This window comes from Callorhinus ursinus, unplaced genomic scaffold (assembly GCF_003265705.2).
Source record: "Callorhinus ursinus isolate GAN/ISIS: 27379988/994484 unplaced genomic scaffold, GSC_fseal_2.0 scaffold3, whole genome shotgun sequence".
NCBI lineage: Eukaryota > Metazoa > Chordata > Mammalia > Carnivora > Otariidae > Callorhinus > Callorhinus ursinus.
In genome coordinates, this window is record NW_027397065.1 from 35,442,148 (window position 1) to 35,461,052 (window position 18,905).

Consider the following 18,905-nt stretch of genomic DNA (forward strand, 5'->3'; position numbering starts at 1 on the left):
AAGGAGATGTTACCACTGATACCACAGAAATACAAAGGATCATAAGAGATTACTACTAAGGAGTTTCAATCAGTAATCAAAAGCATTCCAACAAACAAAACTATAGGGCCAGATGGCTTCACTGGTGAATGCTACCAAACATTCGAAGACTTATTAATAGCACTCCTTCTCAAACTCTTCCAAAAAATAGAAGAGGAGGGAACTATTCCAAACTCATTTTCTGAGGCCAGCATTACTCTGCTACCAAAACAAGGACAACAAACGAAAATTACAGACCAATATCTCCAATGAATATAGATGCAAAAATACTCAAATCGTATTCATATTTAAATTAAATGTAGAAAATCATATTCAACAGTACCTTGAAAGTGGGATTTATTCCAGGGATGCAAGGATGGTTCAACAGATGCAGAAAAACATCTGACAAAATTCAACATTCATTAATAATAATAATCTCTCAACAAAGTGGGTATGGAGGGAATGTACCTCAACATAATAGAGGCCATATATGACAGATCCACAACTAACATCATACCCACTAGTGAAAAACTGAAAGCTTTTCCTCTAATATCAGGAAAAAGAACAATTAAACAAGAAAAAGAAATGCATCCAAATCAGAGAGAAGTAAAACTGTAACTGTTTGCAGATGGTGTGATATTACATATAGAAACAGAACCAATAAATTCAGTAAAGTTGCAGGATACAAAAATCATTATATAAAAATCTGTTGTTTCCATACACTAATAACAAACTAGCAGAAAGACAAACAATCCCATTTATTATTGCATCAAAAAGAATAAAAAAACCTAGTAAGAAATTTAATCAAGGAGGTAAAAGACCTCTTATACTGAAAGCTATAAGACATTGATGAAAGAAATTCCACGTTCATGGACTGGAGGAATCATAATGTCCACACAATTCAATGTAATCCCTAACAAAATTCCAATGGCGTTATTCACAGAAACAACAAATAGTCCTAAAATTTGTATGGAACCAGAGAAGATTCCTAATGGCCAAAGCAATATTGAGAAAGACGAACAAAGCTGGAGGCATCATGCGCCCTGATTTCAAACTATATTACAAAGCTATAGTAATCAAAACAGTATGGGATGGGCATAAAAACAGACATACAGGTCAATAGAGCAGAATAGGAAGCCCAGATATAATAGGGAGCCCACACACATATGCTCATTTAATTTATCACAAAGGGCCTAGAATATACAACGGAGAAAGGACAGTCTTTTCAATAAATGGTGTTGGGAAAACAGGACAGCCACATGCAAAACAATGAAACTGGACCGTTACATAAAAATTTATTCAGATTGATAAAAACCTTAAAGACCTGAAACCATAAAACTAGAAGAAAACCTAGGTGGTAAGCTCCTTGACATAAGTCTTGGCAATTTTTTGATTTGACCCCAAAAGCAAAGGCAACAAAAGCAAAAATAAACAAGTGGGATTGCATCAAACTAAAAAGCTTCTGAACAGCCAAGGAAACCATCAACAGAATGAAAAGGCAACCTACTGAATGGGAGAAAATTTGTGCAAATCATATATCTGATAAAGGGTTAATATAAAAAAACCTTATACAATTCAATAGCATAAAAGCAAACAACCCGATTAAAAAATATACAGAGGAACTGAATAGACCCTTTCCAAGGAAGATACACAAACGGCCAACAGGTACATGGAAAGGTGCTCAACACCACTAATCAATGGGAAATGCAAATAAAAACCATAATGAGGTATTACCTCACACCTATCAGAATGTCTGTTACCAAACCATAAGAAATAAGAAGTGTTGGCAAGGATGTGGAAAAAAGGAAACCCTTGCACACTGTTGATGGGGATATAAATTGATGTAAACACTATGGAACACAGTATGGACTTTCCTCCAAAAATTAAAAATAAAACTACCACATGATCTGGCAATTCCACTTTAGGTATCCATCCAAAGAAAATGAAAACACAAACTCAAAAAGATATCTGAACCCCATGTCCACTGCAGCATTCTTTACAATAGTCCAGATATGGAAACAACCTAAATGTCCAATGGAATATTACTCGATCATAAAAAGAATGAAATCTTGCAACTTGTGACAAAATGGATGGACCTTGAGGGCATTATGCTAAGTGAAATAAGTTAGAAACAAATACCGTATGATCTTATATGTGGAATCTTGAAAAAATAACCTGAGCTCATAGACACAGAGAACATCTTGGTGGTTACCTGAAATGGGAGATAGGTAAAAATGGGGGAAGGGGGTCAAAAGGTACAAATTTCCAGGTATAAATAAGTCATGGGGATGTAATGTACAGTATGGGGATAATAATACTGTACTGCATATTTGAAAGCTGCTAAGAGAATAAATCTTAAAAGTTCTCATCACAAGAAGAACATTTTTGGTATCTCTGTAAAATGATGGATGTTGACTAGACTTAGAGTGGTGATCACTTCACAATATATACAAATATCAAATCATTATGTTGTACACTTGAAACAAATATATCAATTTTACCTCAATATAAATAAGAAAATATGGATGGGACTGGAGGAGATGATGCTAAGTGAAATAAGTCAAGCAGAGAAAGTCAATTATCATATGGTTTCACTTATTTGTGGAACATAAGGAGTAGTATGGAGGACATTAGGAGAAGGAAGGGAAAAATGAAGGGGGGGAAATCGGAGGGAGAGACGAACCATGAGAGACTATGGACTCTGAGAAACAAACTGAGGGTTCTAGAGGGGAGGGGCATGGAGGGATGGGTTAGCCTGGTGATGGGTATTAAGCAGGGCACGTACTGCATGGAGCACTGGGTGTTATATGCAAACAATGAATCGTGGAACACTACATCAAAAACTAAAGATGTATTGTATGGTGACTAACATAACATAATAAAATAAAATAAAATAAACACTTCTAAGTGTTTGCACATGGGGCGCCTAATGGAGTACTTGGTACGAGACAATATCCTCAACTCCTGCAGCCGAACAGGGACTGTATGAGGAGTTCCATGACCTGGGATCCAGGCAAAGATTTAATTCCAAAGCACCTGGACACGTATGATGGTTCCTGGTGCCGTGCTTCCTTATGAGAACTGTAGTGGAAACTGGAGATTCTACTTTTGGGGAACAGAGGATTGGGTTTGAGGCCAGGATCTCAGGGGTCACAGGAAGAAAAACATGTTATGTTCTCTTTGTCAAAGAAGAGTGAGTTTCCTACAGCTGTGCTTACTTGCCCATGGAGTATCTTCAGATTTAGGTCTCTTTGCAAATAAGTCTACACATAGTTGCAAGGAGCTATGAGTTCCAGTAATGGGATCTCAAAGACCACTCAGTGGAACCACTGCAGCTTTGGCCCGTGTGGGGCTAAAGGGGCACTTTTGACTCATTCATTAAGCAAGTATTTACTGAGTGCCTATTACATGCCAGTCATTGTTCAAGGCACTGGGGACATGACTAAGAACAAAATGAATGAAAATCCCTGCCTCCATGATGTACACATGATGGACAGGGCAAAAATAAACCATGATTTAAAATATAGAGTATGTCAGATGGTAACAAGTGGTAAGGATTAAAATAAAGGAGGGAGAGAGAGTGCGCGTGTGGAGGGGTGGTTGTAATTTTAAGTAAAGTCTTGGGCCTTTCAGGGATACAGGCTGCTCTTCCCCAGCTGACCATGTGTAAAAGTACTGCAAAGCAAAAGGAATTCACCATCTTTTTAGGAGCAACAAGAAAACCTAACACATTTGAACTCTTACAATTGAGAATTTGTGACAATTAGATTAATCCACATTATCAAAAAGCAGCTCTTCAAGAGAGAAAACAGTCATGCAGTTTCCATGTAACTTGTGAACTTTTTTTTTTTTTTTTAAAGCATCCTGCCCGTATTTTTATTCAACTAGGGACCCCTCCTGGAAAATACTCCCCCAGTTAGAGCTAGTGTCTAAAGGTGCACCTAAGGCTGAACTTCTTTATTATGGTCTCTAAGTCAGGCCTAATTCAGAATGGCCTCCTGAGAGTGACATTGTTTTGTCCTCACTCATGTCAGCCAACAAATTATCTCTGAAATGCACTGGGTCCTTAGGTGAGACTGCTAGAAGGGAAGGTGAACATCTTATAGGTGTTTGGGTTATTGTAGAGTTTTAGCCTAAGTTGGTGTGAGAGCTAAAGATGGCACTCAGATGGTGCCTACAGAGGCAGAGTCACTGGCTGGTAAAGTTTGATCAAGTCCTAGTGCCCTGAAGGATGCTAGGATGCTTCCGAAATCCGAGGAGGACAGCTTGGCCCAAAGGGAAAGAGAGCAAGGGAAAGCAATTCTGCAACGCAAGAAATTTCCAGCAGGTGGCAACAGCTTCCTTTCCATTCTCCCAAACCCATTTGCCTACCAACTGGAAGTGAAGATTCCTGGACTTAGGAGTGATCAACAATGGGGTTTTCTGTTCTCTCTCTTGTCCCCCATTCCCTCTGCAACAACCCCTCCCCAACTTAGCTCTCAGCCAGCAGCGACACCCCGACAGAAAACAAGCAAGGACTCCAAATGTGAGCTTAACCAGATCCTTCACCATCGCGGAGAGCCAGATCCTTGCAAATTCCATCTCAGTCTTGGCAGGGACTGGGGGAATCACGCCTTAGCAATTTTCCCCAGCCAGCATCCCACTGGTTAATACCTGCAGCAGTGGGCAGTGTGACCAAGCGCTGCCCACAGGAGTGACGGAAAACAGCTTTTTTGGCAAAATAAACAGCAGTACTATTAAGTATGAGATAATTGTTAGGGGTAATATGACCAGCTCTCACATCTTTTAATATACCTAGCACTTTATCTGTATTGATCTGTTTCTGCTAAGGAGGAAATTCAGAGTTTATCTACCTGTCTGTGCAATCAAGTGTGTTGCTGGACCTACGGGCAAATTACAGGAGTCCCACCAGGATCTTGCCTTTTAGAGTCTAATTTCCGCACCCATGGCAAACATGAATAATCAGCAAAGTTAATGAGCACTTGCTCTCCCAGGTGCTGTGCATGTCCAATATCCTGAAGTTGGAAGGGCAAGCAGGCAAAAGAAATTGCCAGCCCTTATAGGGAGGATGTTCAATATCATAGACCCAACAGTGCAAATCACTTAGAAGTCAAGGAGAGGGGACATGAGTATCTTGAGGCCACAAGTTGACATTAAAGTCAGGAAGACAATGTGACTAAACAATTTTAAAAGCTATGTGGATAGCCAGTCCTGCCGCTGGCTAGGGTAGGGTGCTGTCGAGAAATACTTAACAAATGTACTTACTCATAGAAAGTTGTCCATCCTGTTTCATCACTCTTGGTGGCTAGGAGGCCAGTGTTCCCATCATAGGTCATGAGGCCAAGCTCTAGACTCTGCGTGGACACGACTTTGAGACCTCCGTTGGTGCCCACTGTGAGGGTGATGATCTGGTTGTCAGGCATGAGCAGGTGGCGGGGCATGCCACTACTGTCCCGACGGATCTTCAGGGAATTGCCATTATTGTCAATCAATTCAGTGACATCATTGTCAGCACTATAAGTGAAATTGTACAAGTACTCCCCAGTCACCAGGCTCACAGTGTACTGGTGGATACCATCGACGTTGAAAACATACAGCTCCTGTTCTCCGGGGGATGCAGCCTCATACTGGTTGAAAGCATTAAGAATGGGCTTGTTTTTGCTGACTGCCCTGATCCGAATATTTCCAAGGTCTGCGATGTAGATGGTACCATCTGGAGCTACAGCTAAGGATGATGGGGAATTCAAGATGGCATCGGTCGCATAGGCATCATCTCCCGAGTAGCAGTTGCAATTGACATCGTTTTTGCAGTCACAGTCTGAGGCTGCCCCAGCTAAAAGGCAGATCTCCCCGTTGGTTGTTACCTGGCGTAGACGGTTAATCTTCTTCTCATCTGTCTCAGTGATATAGAGGACCCCAGTATGGGAAATGGCAATGGCACTGGCCGACTCCAGCGCAGAATGAATGGCTAGTTTGCTGAGTGAGTAGTCAATCCCAGGAACCTGGCAATGCATGGGGCGTCCCGCAATGATGCTGACTTGGTGATTCTCAGTGATTCGAAGGATGACGTTGTTCTCGAGAACATACAGGGAATTGTCCATGGGGTTGACAGCGAGGTCTGTTGGCCACTCCAGGCGAACCTGTGGATGACATGGCATCAAATTAAGGAGCAGCCTCTAACATGCCCAATGTTTAACTGTGAGGCACATATATTGGTTTTACGCAGCTGGGGAGAAAAGACTTTTTTACCCACAATGTATGAGAAGTGCCCATCACCAAACCACTTGCCCACTGCCCATGTCAAGTGGACACGATGAAGAAGAGGCCATGTAATATATGGCCATCTCCTGTGATATCATCTGCTGTGGCTAGAGTAGGTCACCAGCTCTACCCATGTTGCTCTTCTCAGTCCCAGAAGATTGGACCAAGGTCAGAGTCATCATATACAGTTGTACAGGTAATTCACCACACAAGGGGCTGATGTAATCCATCCCGTCCTCTGCTCATCAAGCCATGGGCCTAAGGAGGCTATGTTCATTTAGAGGCAGCACTTTTATCTAATACACAAAAGGAGCCATGTTGTTTGGACCCAAGGGTCGCCAATGCACAGTCCAGCTAGTGAACTACAACTTGAGCATTTGCTTGAAGAAATGAACTAGGCCTTCTCTGCAAAACTGAAGCAACCATCTTGGTGGCAAGTTGTCAGTATGTTGTGGAATTTGAGCTGAAATTAATGAGGTTGACTGAAGGTTGAAAAGGCCCTTATAGGAAGGGCAAACATATTTTGGGATGTTTGAGGATCCATATAATAAAGTCCAGTTTCTCCTGCTGTACATTTGAGTGAGCCTCTGTTCTCTGCCCCCATAAGAGCCCATACTAACGGAATATCACTTGGGGGAATCTTGTAGATGGCTTTGCTCTAGTTTACTACTGCACAAAGTAAAGGTTTATATAGTGAGGATGCAATCATTTCAGATTAACAGGGAAGTTCTGATTGACATATAACACTGTATAGTACATTCTCAAACCTGCAATAACGATGGAGAAGAGAGGTAATTACACAGTAACTCCTACCCTGTAATCTGCCACGGCTGGAGTATGTCACCAGCTCCACTTTCTGAGCAGAACTCCCCCCACCACCCCACAACCCCCCCCCGCTTTCCTTTCTCTCTTGTGCTCTCTCTCATTCCTATCTGACATTTCCCGTTCCATCTTGCTGTCTAGTTCATCTCAAGCCTTCTACAAACAAACCTGTAATCTGTATCTATATCTCTTCCTTCCACTCCACTTTCAACCCAAACAGGCTGCAGGTGAGAACTTCAGGCCAAGAGCCAGGTGTGGCATAGTGATGAGAAATAAGAAAGTCCCACCTGGGCCACATCCATGCTGGAGTCACAGCTCAGTGGCCGGACAGCAGTGAGGTCATTGGAGCCCAGCAAGGTAGAGATGATTCCATTCTGGTCAACCTTCCGGATCATGGTGGCATCAACAAAGTACATGAGCCCGTTCTTGTCTACTGCAATACCTGATCAAGACAAACAGTGGGAGTGTGTTTCTTGGCAAGGAGTAGGGCTTGTGGGGGTGGAGGTGGGGATGCCCTATTGGGCATTACCTTCTTGGACCAGGGACCTTCCTGGATGGATTCACAGGCTTAGAGCAGTGGCTGTCAACCTTTAAAGGTAATACCCTTTCCCATGAGCACTGTGCTGAGACCTGCATAGTTCCTGGGGTGCTGGCTGTATCACCACCCAACTGAAGAATGAACTTTGGGCGGCAAATGAACCAAGGCTGCAAATGAATGAATGGGGAAATAACTTGGCATCTGCTCTCTTCAGAAAATAAGTTATTTCCCAAGTTCATTGCTTGAAAAATTATTGGTAGTAAATTACTTGAATACCCTTCACAACTAATTACAACACTGGGGTTGAGAAACAGTGATTCTTGCTGTCACAGACTCCCAATTCAAAATATATCCTCCAGGAAAGTCACAATTAAGCCTTGACTCTACTCAGTATGCCCTGTGGGAACACCTGTTCTAGCACTCTCCTGGTAAGATGCACACGGTGGCTTCTATTTCTTTGGCACCTTCACCCTAAGGCCCAAGCCCAAGGCTCCTCATCCTTAATCCACGCTGCCAGATCCTTTAGTGGTAGCTAAGAATGCTAATAAGAATTGGGCCTTCGAAGGACCAATCAGTCCTTAACCTTAAGTAACCCTGGTCCTTTTCAAATAGAGATCCATTGATTCTAAGAACAAACCCCCTCCCCCCTCGCCGGCCAATCCCAGGCCCTTGGAAATTATACCCATTCTTAACTGCCACCATTTATTGGGCTCTTAAAAAATGTCAGGCCCTGTGCTTAAGACTATGCACACTACTGTCGAACATGAACATCTGGGGGTGGCTGGAGGCCCTCATTGGGCTCTGTCTCCAGCTGGCTCTCTGGCTCATGGAGCTAACGTTTCCCCCTGACACCGTGTGACTGGCAGCAGTCAGAAATCTCCAGGAGCAATTCACCCCACTTTCCATTTGTAATCTATGTGGCTGATGAAGTTTACTTCAGATAAACACATTTTTTTTTTTAAATACCCACACATCAAAGCAACCTATCAGAGTGAAATTACTGTAGGGAAAGCTGTATTTGGGACTGCCTGGGCTTAGTTAACTTTCAGTTAAGAAGAGAGCCAAGCTTGTGGCAAGCTTATTCTGGGGGACAGGCTTTCTTCCTTGGTAGCCTTTACCTCGCGGGCTCATCAGGGTGGCATCCACGGCCTTCCCTCCATCTCCACAGCGGGCTTCATCGAAGGGCAAGCATTGCTCTCCAGTACCTGCCACCACTTCTGAATTCCCAGCCAGGTCTTTAGCTCCGCTTAGAGACTTGACTCGGTAGATTCGCCGACTGTTGGTGTCAGACACGTAGAGAGAGCCAGACACAGGGTCTACTGCCAAATAGTACTTGTGCGCTGGGTTGTTGCTTTAGAAGAAGCACAAAGAGAAATGAGAAGGGGGCTAAGCAGCTGGTCTACTGGATCAAAGAGATGACAAAAATCTTAGCAAGACTCTAGCCATTTCCAGTGTCTTTCCACTTTATTGAACTGGAAAGAATCTAACATAACAGCTTAGTGTTCTAACACATCATGGCTCTTAGCTACTGACTTCTAATTGGACCTAAACTCCTCATGCTATGCCGAGTTCATCGTTTCCCATCATACTAAAATGCCACTGCTTCATTCAGCTGGTACGAAAGATCCCACTCTGGTCCTGCTTTTGTGTTCGTGTTTTGTGTGTATCAGCCTTCTTTACTTCCCCCTATGGGTTTGATCTGTTTCTCAAGGGGGATTGAGGAACACTTCCATGAGACAAGGTCTTCTTTTTAGTCCATGCTTCCTCAATGCCTCCAGGGTACTAGATCATGAAGACTGGGGCAACCTAGAGTTTTCCTAACTTTGTGATGGGAGGCTCCCAGAGTGATCCCTAGTCCTCAGCCTCAGATCTTATCTATATTCTTTAGTGTGGATATGAATAAAGTTGGCTTTTTTTTTTTGAAGAAATTTGATGCCTTGCTGATATCATACCCAGAATCTGGATTACTGAGGGAGGAGATATAGTTTTCATATTTTGGATGAGCTTAGAGGTATGGACCAAGATCTGCTAAGGCCCTAAGCTACACTAGGAGAGAAATACCCTCGTGTGTGAGAAATATAATAGGAAGGCACTAAGCCTCAGAGACCTGGACCTCTTTCTCTGCCATGTATCTAGCTGCCCTATATGTTGCTGATTAGGACAGGACTAAGACACAGGAAACTCTAAACTCAATGCTGACCCAGCTGGTGACCTGAGGTAAGTCTCTTGGCCATATTGGGTCCTAGATTGCTTATTTGGATAATGAAGAAATCAGATCATCGCTCATGTCCCTTTTGGCTCAAAACCCTACAGTTTCTTCCCTTTGCAGTGTCTGTCACTTGTTGGAGGTTGAGACCAGAATAGGTGCTCATGCTATTCCTCTACTGGTTATTAAAGTCACTACCTCTAGAATACCACTAGTGAATGCCTCTCTGCCCTAGTGTGGTAGATAAGGTTTTGATGCTGCATGCCAAAAATGAGCACAGGCCTTTTGTTTTTCAGTTATTTTTCCATTGTAGTTTGGAATTATGGGAAGGAAAGGGATGGAAGAGGTGAAGGCAAGGTGAGGGTGATGATAGTGTTGGATGCATTTGTCCTCTTGACATTAGCTGGTAAATTACTAATTAAAACACCCCCATTTGAGTTCTTCCTCGATTTAAGGAAGAAAAGAACTAGGAAGTTATTTTTAGGAACAATTTGTGAATCAAGACCATCTTTAATTCCAGCTTCTCCTCAGGTTGCTATTAAGAAACATAATTGAACTAGAAGTCAGGGTCTTTCTAAAATTCCAGCCTAGACCACTAGTTTAAAAGAGTAGGCCACCAGGGTTCCTTTTCTTTCCTTCACCTCCTTCCTTCTTCTTCTTCTTTTTTTTTTTGGCTATTAAGTCTTTAGAGAATACCCACATATGCAAAACAAATTAGGGCAGAAAGGGAAAACTTCATGCCATTTTTTAATTAGATGCTCTACTTTGTTACTGAATGAATAGTAGCTGGCGTGATCAACAGAAGGATCAGGGCACTGCACATCTGTGCCTATCTATGAGCAAGATAATTAATTCTGGACTTTCTAGGGAGCCCGATTCAAAGAGGCTTTTCAAAAACTCTGGCAGAAGAGCAGATGTGTGAGGGTGTGGGGTCAGTTATTGCTGGGGTCTTATTCTATCCCATGGTGTCACACCCATCCCAACCAAGATTCTTAGAGACTCTTGGGTAGATGGACAGCCATGCTTCCACATCTGTGAATGTGGTGAAGGTCAAATGGGGTATGTGCATTTGAATGTGGGGTGGCCTTCCAGGGCACTGTTGCTTTTTTTTTTTTTTTTTTCACTTGTCCCAGTTGGGGTGCCTGTAAGCAGCCAGTTTGGGAATATGGAGGAGGCGGCCAAGGGCTCATATGCATGGCTTTTCCACTGACTTTGACGATCCTGTACAACTTGATTCCACTCTATGTCTAATTCTCATGTAACATCAGGAAGAAGCCCCTTCCATGTTTCATTTCAAGAAGAAGCATTCCCTTGAGTATTAAAATACATCGTTTTGCTTTTCTTTCTTCTTCCAAATAAAAAAGGTCACTTTTCTTCCATTTCAGTGCAACCTGGCATTTTCCTAACTTTGTAATGGGAAGCTCCCAGAGCCATATGCACACATATGTGTGTTGTGCACTATATATGTGAATTTTACCAATATGGTTTTAAATGATAACCTGGAGCAGTTGAATGACAAAGGATTTAGACAAAAACTACTTGGTCTACACCCTTCCAACTACTTAAAAGTGATTTAACTCCATGAAAATTCCCAATGCATCTGACTGTTGGATTCATTCTGACCAGCAGATTGTCAATTAACTTGGTTTTTTTTTAAATGACCATATATCCAGGGGGGGAAATCATTAATGAGTTGAAAATGAGTTTTTGACCCGTTTCCAGTTCATTAAAGCTTTTGTGAACCCAGTCCAGCACTTACAAAAGCCAGAGGTTTGCCTCAACTCTTTAGCCCGATTACGGGCCGCACCGAGCAGTCGGGATAAAAGTCCGCTGAGGGTTCATTATCTTGCACTTGCATCTCCCGGAAATTCTAATTACTGTCAGCTTATTTGGTTGCTTTTTGACTGCATTTCATAATTGCTAAAGCTTATCATATCCACAACACACAATTAGCACATAAAAAAGTTACTATATTTGGTACATAAAAATACACATTACACAAGAAGCACAAAACAAAAAGCAAACACAAGGAAGCAAACGAACCATATCAAATTATATGGGAAAGAGTTCTTTGTCTTACCTATGTTTAAACTCTTTATTTCTTTATAGAAAGAAAACAGAAGGAAAAAGAACAAACAGTTAGCTGAAGAATTGATGATAAAGCAAACATAACATTTTCACTTCTTGTATAATGGGGCCCAAAAAAGGCAGTCTTTTTCTTTTTTCTTCCCTTCTAGCTGACAGCTCCTGGCTCAATTACTTGGGAAGTACCCCTGATTTTGGACTCCTCCTGGCCATTGAAAAATCTAGACAAGAATGCTTGAATTCTCTGACCAGCGATGTGGCTGTCACATGACACAGGTGGCAACAGGTGGCACAGGTCTCTGGCTAATGAAAGGATGGCAAATAGGTTACCTCTTGAGTGCCAATACCTATTGATTAGTAATGGCTGCCAGGAGTGCGGAAGTAGGATTCCGAAGCCAAATGCAAGACCAGCTGTGAAGAGTGCCGTGACTCATTGGTAGTGTCTGCCCTGGGTGTGGGAGGGAGCCTGGTGCCACCTGTGCCATCTACTTGCCATTACAAGGGTAGAGTGCATTACAGGTAGAGTCCATACCACCCAAGAAAGCCTCTTCCCAAATCCATCTGCAGTTTGGCAATCATTCTGTTGAACCCTAAGAGTGTCAACCATTTCTTAGCCCTGCTCCATGACACCTTCTCCCCTATCTCACTTTGCCCGTGTGGACCCCAAGTATGCATTCTCTCTTGCAGAAAACACCCATACATGAAATTCATGGGTATTCACATCCTCTCATAATTGGAGCCAAAGACTCCAGTTACCATTCTTTTTTTTGGAAAAATGGTAAAAGTTTTGCTGTTTTTTTTTTTTTGAACAAAGATACATGTCAATTTCAACAGGAAAGTGGCTAAAAGTTAATAACATTAGGGCAAAGAGGAGAGAGGCTAAGGCCTCGATAAAGAGAACTGCTTCTCATTCCTGAGGCTTCTTTTTTTTTAAGATTATTTATTTATTTATTCATGAGAGAGAGAGAGAGAGAGAGAGAGAGGCAGAGGGAGAAGCAGGCTCCCAAGGAGCAGGGAGCCCGATGCGGGACTCGATCCCAGGACCCTGGGATCAGGACCTGAGCCGAAGGCAGACGCTTAACCATCTGAGCCACCCAGGCGCCCCATTCCTGAGGCTTCTAAGGCCATGGTGGAAGGAGTCTCTAAGCCCTCTTTCCTTCTGGCTGAGGGAGGAGGCTTCAGGGAAGGGACAAAAAGGGTTTAATGCCCTGATTCCTGCTTAGGTGCAGCCCGGGCCTCTGCCAGGGGCCATGATTAGTAGTGGGTTTGCACAGGGATTACATTTTTATATTTTATTCCAACGTGTTAGTTTTCGTTAAAAAAAAAAGTTAATTAAATGATGCTGATAACTCCTGAGCTCTGACTGACATAGTGCAATTTAAGATTCATTCTGCAAAGCCTGGTGTGTCGGGGTGGCAGCCGGGAATTCTCGCGTCTATTTTATATTGCTTAATGAAAGTGAAATGTTATCTGCCACCAGTGGTAGTCATATTTGGCTCTTAATTATTGCAATATCAATTCCAGTTTTTTAGTCAAGATTCTGTGAAAAGACTGGATGGGATTTGGGTCTTCAGACGTGACCTACTTCTTTCCTAAGAACATCTGCTTTAAGTTGATTAATATATCTATGCTGGGGGAAAGGAGAAGGGCATGAATGGGGGGACCAAGTCACTGAAGGTATAGTCAAATGAGCATATGGATATGAGCTTTGGAGAAAGGCTGAGGTCACTGCTCTTCCAGTCCAGGGCCATTGGCAGGGTGGGTGCTTAGCGGCCAATAACCCAAAATAACAGCAGTGAATCAGTCTATGTAGATCAGCACTGGTGCCTTACTTACAAAGGACAGGCCTAGGCTTTGTGTCCATGCCTCAATATTGCAAACCCTTCAGGCACAGCCTTCAAGGGCAAAGTGGTGTCTTGGATTAAAGAATCGAGATGGCTTAGCTCTGCACACTGTGAGTCTCAGTGAGTCCTCTGTGAGGCCTTCATGGCTCTCCAAGCACACTCAGTTTATCATGAAGAGCCCTCATCAGGCTGTCTTGTGATTTACGCCTGTGTGTTTGTCTTCCTCACTTTGTTGTGAATGGGAGCAAGTAAATATAGATATGACATACTCATCTCCTTGGTGCTGATTCTTAGTAGAGAGCCCTGGAGAGAGTGGGGACTGGCAAAAATGGGTTCTTGAGTGACAGAAGGAAGGAATGAGGCTGCTTCCCTTAGTGCTGGGCAGACCATGCCTTGGACTAGTTCCAGTCCCTTATGTTCTGCTCAGAATCACAAAGCTGCAATCAGTTGAGACTATTACCTCTTTCCTTTCCAACTCTCTCTGTGGCACAGAATAGGGTGGAATTGGAGTGGCCACAGTTTTTTGTTTGAGTTCTAATGAAAGGGAAGTTGGTTGGGATAAATTTAGTTTAGATTTAAGGGGGACATGGTTATGTGGCTCAAATGGAGTTCTTTCACTGTCTAGTTAGATTATTGCTGGTGATTCTGGTATAGAAGTGGCTTTTCAGGTACAGTCTCACCTTATGGTGCAGATTTACCTAGCTTTATTACTGGAAGTGTAATGCCCAATGTCACCAAATGGGTGTGGCCTGGCTTGTTCTGAGTGGGCCCCTAGCTCATTCCACTGATGTTAATGGTCTCCAACTTGAGAGACGTGGAACTAAGGACAAATTCCAACAAAAGGCAGGACACAGGTCTGTGTTTCCTTTAACTCAAGCAATGTGTCTTGAATCCCTGGTGTGGATCAAACACCACTCTAGGCATCAAGGGGCAAAGATGCCAGAGGTGCCTACTCTATTGAAGCTCACACACTGGCGCCCTAAAGACTTACACAGAATATTTCACTATTAACAGGACGTCAATGACAAGTTGGTTAATGAATGTCAACTCAAAGACTATTTAGATTATTCACTGTACAAGGAAACCTGAAAGGCCCAGAAATACTATGAAAAAAGCTTGATAAAGGTTTTCCAAAATTTTACAACTCTAACAATTTTCATATCACCAGTAATCAGTTGTGAACATGAGACAACATTTACTAATTTATCAGTAATCTGAAACACATTTTGACCATAGTTATCCTAGAGGAAAGAAAGACTATTGCTCTATTCTTTCTATAGATAATGACATTATAGAATCATTGTCATATTAAAAGATGGTCAAAGAGTATGCAGCCAAAAAGTATAGGTAAACAAGTATCATGGAAGTGTAATAGTAGTTAATGAATAAGAAAATTTAGGTAATTTATCTGGATTTTGTGATGTTTGTACTAATTGTTGGCTTTTCAAAATGTGCAATTTGTTTTGGTTTCTTTTCTCATCCTGAATAATATTCAGTTTCATTCTGAAATTATGTAAGATTCAGGCTCCACGAAACTTGGACATGTCTTAGTAAAAGAGCTTTGAAAACAGTGCCAAGAACTGCCCAAAGTTTTATGGGGATATTTTTATTATTGTTATTCTGGGGAGGGATGCTCTGTTATATTTTGTTTCATAAACTTGGTGTTTATACTCTGACCACACAGGGAAAGCATTTCCTTGGTAACTAGAACCATATATTCCTCCCTAATATTCTGTACTGGTATCAAGCAGGGTCTCTTCTTACTGAAATTCTCAGGCAAAGCTTATATTTGGTGAAGGTTTCTTCCAACTTCTGCTGCCCTTGTCCTTGTTCCTAGGCTCCTACTCTTTTGTGACTCTTCCCTCTCCAGCACTAACACATTTGGACTGGACAATTTCCTTCCCTGAAGATCTTCCCTGATACAATGTTGCTATTGCCCACTTTCAATAGCACCATCAGAATCTCAGCATGGGGAAGTGTTTTAGCTGGGGACAAAAAAAAAGCATATTTAATATCATAATATAATTTTGTATTTGGAAAATAATTTTTTTTTAGATTTTCAAACATTATAGAAAGTGTGAGATTCTTATATGTAGCACAAGAGGTCAAGTTAAGAAAAGGCAGAGAGGCACTGTCCCATACCTTATAATTTATTGCCTTACATTGGGGTACAATCCCTAAGAGAGTCTCAAGTTGGGGAGGAAGGAAAGATTTTCACACAACAGAAATTCACTCTAGGATGTTAATGACTGACAAATTTATAAGGCTTGGGTTTTCCAAGGATCACCTGGAAAGGGTGAAGTTGTAAGAAAGGAAATGGGCTGCTAAGGGTGGGATAACAGGTTTTTTGGGGAAGTGGCTGTTGAAAATGTCTTGAATGCTGATGGAACGGAAGCATACAAATGATAACCACTTTACCTAAGAAGGCGGCTCTTTTTAACATTAGAAGTTTTCTAAGTGTGTAGAACTCTGCCCCTGTATGTTTTGGATAGGCAAAGGAAGGAAGAAGAGAGAAGGATAGTGAAGGAACCACGGGAACATTTATATATAATTCTGTTTCAGAGGCTCAGCTCTGGGGAGGGTAAATGAGATCGGGATGGGGACTGATTTCTGAAACAAAATCATTCAGCTGCCAACTCACAATGGAGAAAAGACATAAGCAAGATGGGTCTCTTTCCCCTCCTCCCTCCCTCTGCTGGTTACTGTTTTGAAGAGAGGGGATTGACAGCCTTTTGTTTTCAGGTATGTAGTGGGAAGAAAAGAAAAATCAAACCAGTGTTCTTGTAAAAGCTTAACTTCTAATCGTCTCTGGATACCTGGCTGATGAAAGCAAGAACAGGTCCAAAGGCAGTTAAAAAGTTTAAAAACCAAACCAAACCAAACCACACAGCTGTTGATGGAAAATTGGTAGTTACACTCCCTCTAGCTGTCCTTGATGTCACCATGTGGGTGTGGTGTGGCTTGCCCTGAGTAGGCCTTCACCTCCTTTCATTATTGTTATGGCCTCTATGACTTGAGAGCCCTGGAATCAAGGAGAAATTCCAACAAAAGGCAGGACACTGGTCTGTGTCTCCTTTAACTCCAACAGTGTGTCTTGAGTCCCCAGTGTGGACCAGGCACTGTCCTAGGTATCAAGGGGCGAAGATGCCAAAGGAGTCTATGCTATATAAGTTCAAACACTAGGACCCTAAAGACTTACATGGAAATAACTGAAAAACAAGGCAGTAAATGGAGTCAACTTTGGTGGAAAACTAGAGTTGAAGTGACCCAGAGGAAGGTGAGAATTATTTCTGCTAGAGAGGTCAGGCTTCATGGAAGAGGTGACCTTCAAAATGAGCTTTAAAGATGGACACTATGAGGCAGATTAGATAGAGAAAGCACTTAAGTAGAGCGGGTAGCATGAGTACTTTGGAGCTGGGGATGTAGCGGGCAAGTCCTGATTTGGCTCTGAGTACCTAGAGCTGCGACAAAGAAGTAAGGGCCAGATGTGGAGGGTTGGTTACAAATGCCAGCTTTAAAAAAAAAAAAAGTGTGACCCCCCCCCCATGGAAAAGCAGAATGCTACCTTCACCCCCTTCCCTGCCTCCTTCCATAGTTCCCCACTGCCCACATGATTCCTGAGAAGAGGACTCTCCTAGGATAAAAAGGGAAATCAACATCTTGGGAAGGGGACCTAGTTGGGGAGCTCTAGGAGATGTAGTTTGTTGGATGGTCAGTTTGACAGCTTGAGGATTATCTAGCCTTTTCTATTTTATCTCCTTCTTCCTCTCATTGTTCATTTTTTGATTATTATAGCCTAGTCCACCCCATGGCCTCCCTGTCTTTGTTTCCACGATGGGTTGTTGGTTCTTCTAGAACACTCAGCCTGAATTGTTTCTCCTTGCCAGGTGTCCATCTGTCACCCTCACCTAGGTGCTCTCTGAGCCTGTGTTTCATCCCCTTCTAGACCCGTAGAGCCCAGCACATGCTTGGCTCACATCATGCTCAGTAAATGCCCACTGGATCACTGAGGCTGTAACCTTCTTGAGGTGGAGCTGGGGTTCTTTCTCTCTCTCTCTCTCTCTCTCTCTCTCTCTCTCTCCTTTAATCCCTCCCAGTGCTTGGCACAGTCTCAGCTCCCAGGAATACTCAGCAGCACTTGCTGATGTTCCGTTCACTGATCTCTCTCCTAGAAGGGGCCACTAAAAGGCAAGTGCATGGTGACTAACATAACATAACATAATAAAATAAAATAAAATAAAGGCAAGTGCAACATATGGCTTCTTCTAAGTCCTTCACATGGTAGCTGAGGCTACTTCAGAAGGCACCACCACCTACTCAGTTGCTCAGGTCAGAAATCCTAGTCATCACCCTTGATTCTTTTTTTTTTTCCTTTTCTCCATTTCTTGTACCTGATCCATCAACAATTCCCATCACATTTGCTTTGAAAATATCTCCCATTTGGAACACTCCCTTATCTCTCCTCCTACCCACCACCATCACCCAAATCCTGGTCAACTGTTACAACTTCCCTACAGGCTTCTCTGCCTCCATACTTGCACCCTATAGTCCATTCATTAACACAGTGGCCAAAATAACCTTTAAAAAGGGCAAATTAGATCATTTTAACTCTGCTCCACTTCCTACTTCAACCTCTAATAGCTGTGCATTGTAACAAGAATATAATTTATACTTGTCAACAAGGTCAGTAAGACGCTGAAGCATTGGTCCCCCACTGACCTCTCTGACCTCCTCAGAGATACTTTCTCCTGAGCTCACTATACTCCAAGCCCTATTGGACTTCTATCAGTCCCTTAAATAAACCAGATTATTTGCTGATATTGGGGCTTTTGCACAACTTCTCTCTGCCTGGAATACTTTTCGCGAGATCTTTGTATGGCTGACCTCATCGTTCAGGTCCCATCTCAAATGTCACATAATCTGAAATGCTTTTGTGACTACTTTATCTTAGATAACCTCCTTATCCCTCCCAACGCCCACCACAGTCCTTAATTTTTTACCCTGTTAGGTTTTCTTTAAAGCATTATTATTATTTTTTAATTTGTCCACACGGTTAAGTTCCCCATCAGACCACAAATCCAACTAAGGCTTTCCTTGTCCCACCCCTACCCTCCTCCCTTGGCAGATAGTC

At 42.5% G+C, this 18,905-nt stretch overlaps 1 protein-coding gene across 5 annotated transcripts in view; it reads right to left on the reverse strand.

The window, feature by feature from the left end:
- The window catches only part of TENM2 (teneurin transmembrane protein 2), a 1,506,090-nt gene that overhangs the window by 51,558 nt on the left and 1,435,627 nt on the right, over positions 1-18,905 (reverse strand). For all 5 annotated transcript variants that reach the window (XM_073890196.1, XM_073890205.1, XM_025867075.2 and 2 more), the window contains 4 exons: positions 11,926-11,946; positions 8,758-8,990; positions 7,389-7,543; positions 5,284-6,158 (listed from right to left, as the gene is read on the reverse strand). In XM_073890196.1, coding sequence (XP_073746297.1) covers positions 5,284-6,158; positions 7,389-7,543; positions 8,758-8,990; positions 11,926-11,946 — 1,284 coding nt within the window. The remainder of the gene's footprint in view (positions 1-5,283; positions 6,159-7,388; positions 7,544-8,757; positions 8,991-11,925; positions 11,947-18,905) is intronic.